This window comes from Morone saxatilis, unplaced genomic scaffold (genome assembly GCF_004916995.1).
Source record: "Morone saxatilis isolate NCDOM2014 unplaced genomic scaffold, NCSU_SB_2.0 Contig14, whole genome shotgun sequence".
Classification (NCBI taxonomy): Eukaryota; Metazoa; Chordata; class Actinopteri; family Moronidae; genus Morone; species Morone saxatilis.
In genome coordinates, this window is record NW_023339696.1 from 22,173,380 (window position 1) to 22,177,424 (window position 4,045).

The 4,045-nt window shown below is 42.0% G+C and overlaps 1 protein-coding gene across 1 annotated transcript; it reads right to left on the reverse strand.

Moving 5' to 3' along the window:
- Window positions 1-209: 209 nt before the first annotated feature.
- On the reverse strand, window positions 210-2,775 carry LOC118323380 (integrin alpha-3-like; the record flags this gene model as incomplete). Its single annotated transcript, XM_035655337.1, is given in 4 exon segments — window positions 210-1,061; window positions 2,084-2,226; window positions 2,398-2,523; window positions 2,677-2,775. Coding segments are annotated over 3 exon segments (336 nt in total), but the record flags the coding sequence as incomplete, so codon positions are not given.
- Between the last annotated feature and the right edge of the window lie 1,270 nt (window positions 2,776-4,045).

Sequence of the window (4,045 nt, forward strand, 5' to 3'; positions counted from 1 at the left end):
CATTAAACAGTGGGTCAATCAATAAACAATGTATAAACTCTAGAGCTATGTTCTATATGTCATTGATTCAATCAATAATCTATAATCATTGAACACTGTATAAACTCTATATTCCTCTTTGAGAGACCCCCTAGTGGCTGTGTGTTTAAATGTGGTAACACAACCGCTCTGATTCACAGACATAACAGAGTGACCCTTAAAGCATCAGGCAGAGTGTATAAAAAATACTTTAATATCAGCGGCAGACATTCACAGTGACACTGAATGCATCCCGGACACACAGGTGATGCTTTCAAGTGCTGTCAGAAATATCACAACTATATAAAACACTTAGAAAAAAGGGCAGTAGAAGTAGCTGTGCTGATTCCTAAAACTACAACAAGAAGCATCTTTATAGGATCCTTCAGTACCTGAACGCAACACCCACACGTTTTAACGAGGAGCCATTGAGGGCAGTACGGAAACAACATCACAATAAAGCTTGCACTGACCTCTGCGGCCATGTGACCTCTGCTGCCATCTTAAAGGAGCAGACCACTATTTATTCTTCACTCAGCCCTTTAACTACAAATCACTTCCTGCTGATCAATTCCCAAATCAATAATCAGTCTCTGATTGATTTATACGAACACTGTCCAAACATCTACATTCATTTCTTTATATCTGATTGCTCAGAGGCTAAGAGGATGCTGGGAAATGCAGTTCAAACACACACACAGCGAGTCACACAATAAACACACAATATTACAAATACAGATAAACAATAAACCAATCTGTTGTTGTTTACACACACACACACACACACAGTCCCAGCAGGTTGATGGCAGTGTGTTGGTCTGGTTCTGTCTGGTTCAGCCCGGTTCGGTCTCTCAGTGCGTCTCAGTCCAGGAAGTGACCCAGTGTTTGGGGGACTTCCTGTTTCTGGACGAGGTGGCGTGATCTTGGATCAGGAAGCCGTCGGCGTCCGTGTACTGCTGCTGTTGCTGTCTGTCTTTACCCACAATCCTCCCCTGGTGGAGTTTAGCGGCCCGCCACGACCTCCGACGTTCAAAGAAGCCGCACTGAAGACAGAAGACAGAAACCTTGTTTGTCTAACACGGCGGCATGAAGTGGAGACAGCGGACAGGTAAACAGGAAGTGGAGACAGCGGACAGGTAAACATGAAGTGGAGACAGGCGGACAGTTAAACAGGAAGTAATAAAGTATCAAACTTTATTGATCCAGCGCCATCAGCAAGTCAACAGTTTAATGAGTTCCCATCAGCCTCGGCTGCTGTACGCTACTAGCATGCTAACAGGCTAAACTAACATTATGCCTGATAAACATGTCAGCATGTTAGCATTGTTAGCATTGTTAGCCAGAGCCACCAGATGGCGCTGTGATCAAACCTTCCAGCAGTCAGTTTAAACAGGAACGTTAGGGTGGATTTTCACAATAAAAGATGTATTATAAAGAAATATGAATGCAGTAAAGTATTTATTAATATATTGATAAGTAAACAAATATTAATAACAGACCAATATATATCAATCAATAAACTAATAATAATGACAGATTAATATATCAATCAATGAACCAATGCTAATAATGGACAGTCAGATAGAAGCAAACACAGATGAATCAAGATCAATAGAGTTATTGACGGGCTGATCGATCAGATGCATAAAGAGTCTGAAAAGCTGGAAAGAAAGCAGGAAGTAAAGTTCAACAAGCCCTGCCCCCTCTGATTGACAGCTGAGGACAAAAACAGTCAGTAAACAGTCAGTAAACAGTAAACGGTAAACAGTAAACAGTCAGTAAACAGTCATTAAACTGTTAGTGAACAGTCAGTTAACAGTAGGTAAATAGTGAAAAGTCAGTGATCATGCACAGTAAACAGTAAGTAAACAGTCAGTGAACAGTCATTAAACTGTTAGTGAAATGTCATTAAACTGTTAGTGAACAGTCAGTAAACAGTCAGTAAACAGTCAGTAAACAGCAAACAGTCAGTAAACAGTCAGTAAACAGCAAACAGTCAGTAAACAGTGAAAAGTCAGTGAACAGTCAGTTAACAGTAAACATTCAGTCAGCAGCTGGTCCTTACAGCGGGGCTCTCTGCCAGCAGTGTGCCCAGCCTCAGATCTCCTCCTCCAGCCTCTCGTTCTCAGACGGCTGGCTCTTCATGTGGGCTTTCTGGGTCTTTGCCTCGTACAGCTCTCTGGTTCTGGCTCTCCTGAAGAAACCACACTGAACAGCAGGGGGCGACACAGTGGCACTTTACCAACCGGGAGGTGATGATGGCAAATAAAATTGATTACAAATTAATGCTTTTATGGTGACGAGGAAGCCAAACATAAAAATAATCGCACTGAAACTAGATCCAGTGATCAGACTGTGGACCTCCTCAGCTCAGTTTACCTTCCAGAGCAGTAGGCAGATCAGAGCCAGCAGTAAGACTCCTGCAAGGGCAGACACCACAATGATCCACAGGGGGGCACTGGAGTCCACCTCCTGGCCTGAGTCGGGATAAATGTGGACCTCAATCTGCAGAGGACAAACACTGGGATTCAGGAAGTAACACAGGAAGCTACAGACACACTGATCGTGACTGGTAAAAGCAGATAATCCTTGTGTTGTTTACAGCTGTAATGAACACTGCAGCCTCTAGGGGCTGCTAGCAGCAGTTTATGTTACTACCTCTGTGCTTTGAGACTCCATGTTGACGGTTGGTTTGTTACTCTGAAGCTTCAGAGTCGCCCGGCCTCGAACCAACACACTCCTTGCATCGCTGTAGTCCTAAAATTCACGCAGGAAGATCTGATTTAAAGACGTATTAGATGAACTTTTACCACCAGAGGGCAGAAACACAAACACAGGTCTGATTACCAGCTTGTATACCACGGTCTGGGTAAATACTGGGTTCTGACTGGCTGCTGGGTGTCTATTAATTCCTGATGTAGGACTCCTTCTATGTAGTTCCAGTGTCCTCTTTACAGAGAGACCCAACAGTTCCCACCATGAGCAAGACCTTGGCTTGAAAACAACTGAGACTTGACCACACAGAAAATGTGCAGGTTGAACTGTTGAATTCATAGAATTGTATGAATAGAATAATGAACAAAATAAAGACAAGATATGGATTAGGGCTAAATCACACAATTAGTGTCAAATTATTGGACTTCACTAAAACTTGAAATAGTTGAAATAGTTAATATTATCATTATTGTTACTATAATATTAATCAAATCTATAGCATCGGTCTATGCCCTGTATTTACAGAATTGACCACTGCTATGTATCTATAGCACCGGTCTATGCCCTGTTTCTATAGCAATGACCTCTACAGTGTATCTATAGCATTAGTCTATGCCCTGTATCTACAGCACTGACATATACATCTTTCTATGCCCTGTATCTACAGCACTGACATCTGCTGTGTATCTATAGCATCAGTCTTTCCCCTCTATCTACAGCACTGACCTCTGCCGTGTATCTATAGCATCAGTCTATGCCCTGTATCTACAGCGCTGACATCTGCTCGGTATCTATAGCATCGGCCTATGCCCTGTATCTATAGCACTGACATCTGCCTGGTATCTATAGCATTGGCCTATACCCTGTATCTACAGCTCTGACATCTGCCTGGTATCTATTGCATCAGTCTTTGCCCTGTATCTACAGCACTGACATCTGCCAGGTATCTATAGCATTGGTTTATGTTCTGTATGTACAGCACTGACATCTGCCAGGTATTTATAGCATCTGTCTTTGCCCTGTATCTACAGCACTGACATCTGCCAGGTATCTATAGCATTGGTCTATGGCCTGCATGTACAGCACTCACATCTGCCAGGTATCTTTAGCATCAGTCTATGCCTTGTATCTACAGCACTGACATCTGCCTGTATCCACTCTGCTCTCTGTAATTTAGTATTATTGTCAAATGGACTCAAAATTAGTTTCCAATTATTGGACTTAACTTAAAATGTGTTAAATAAAGTTAATATTAATAATATAATTATATTATTATAATATTATCGGTAGAATTGTATGAAATGTTACACAC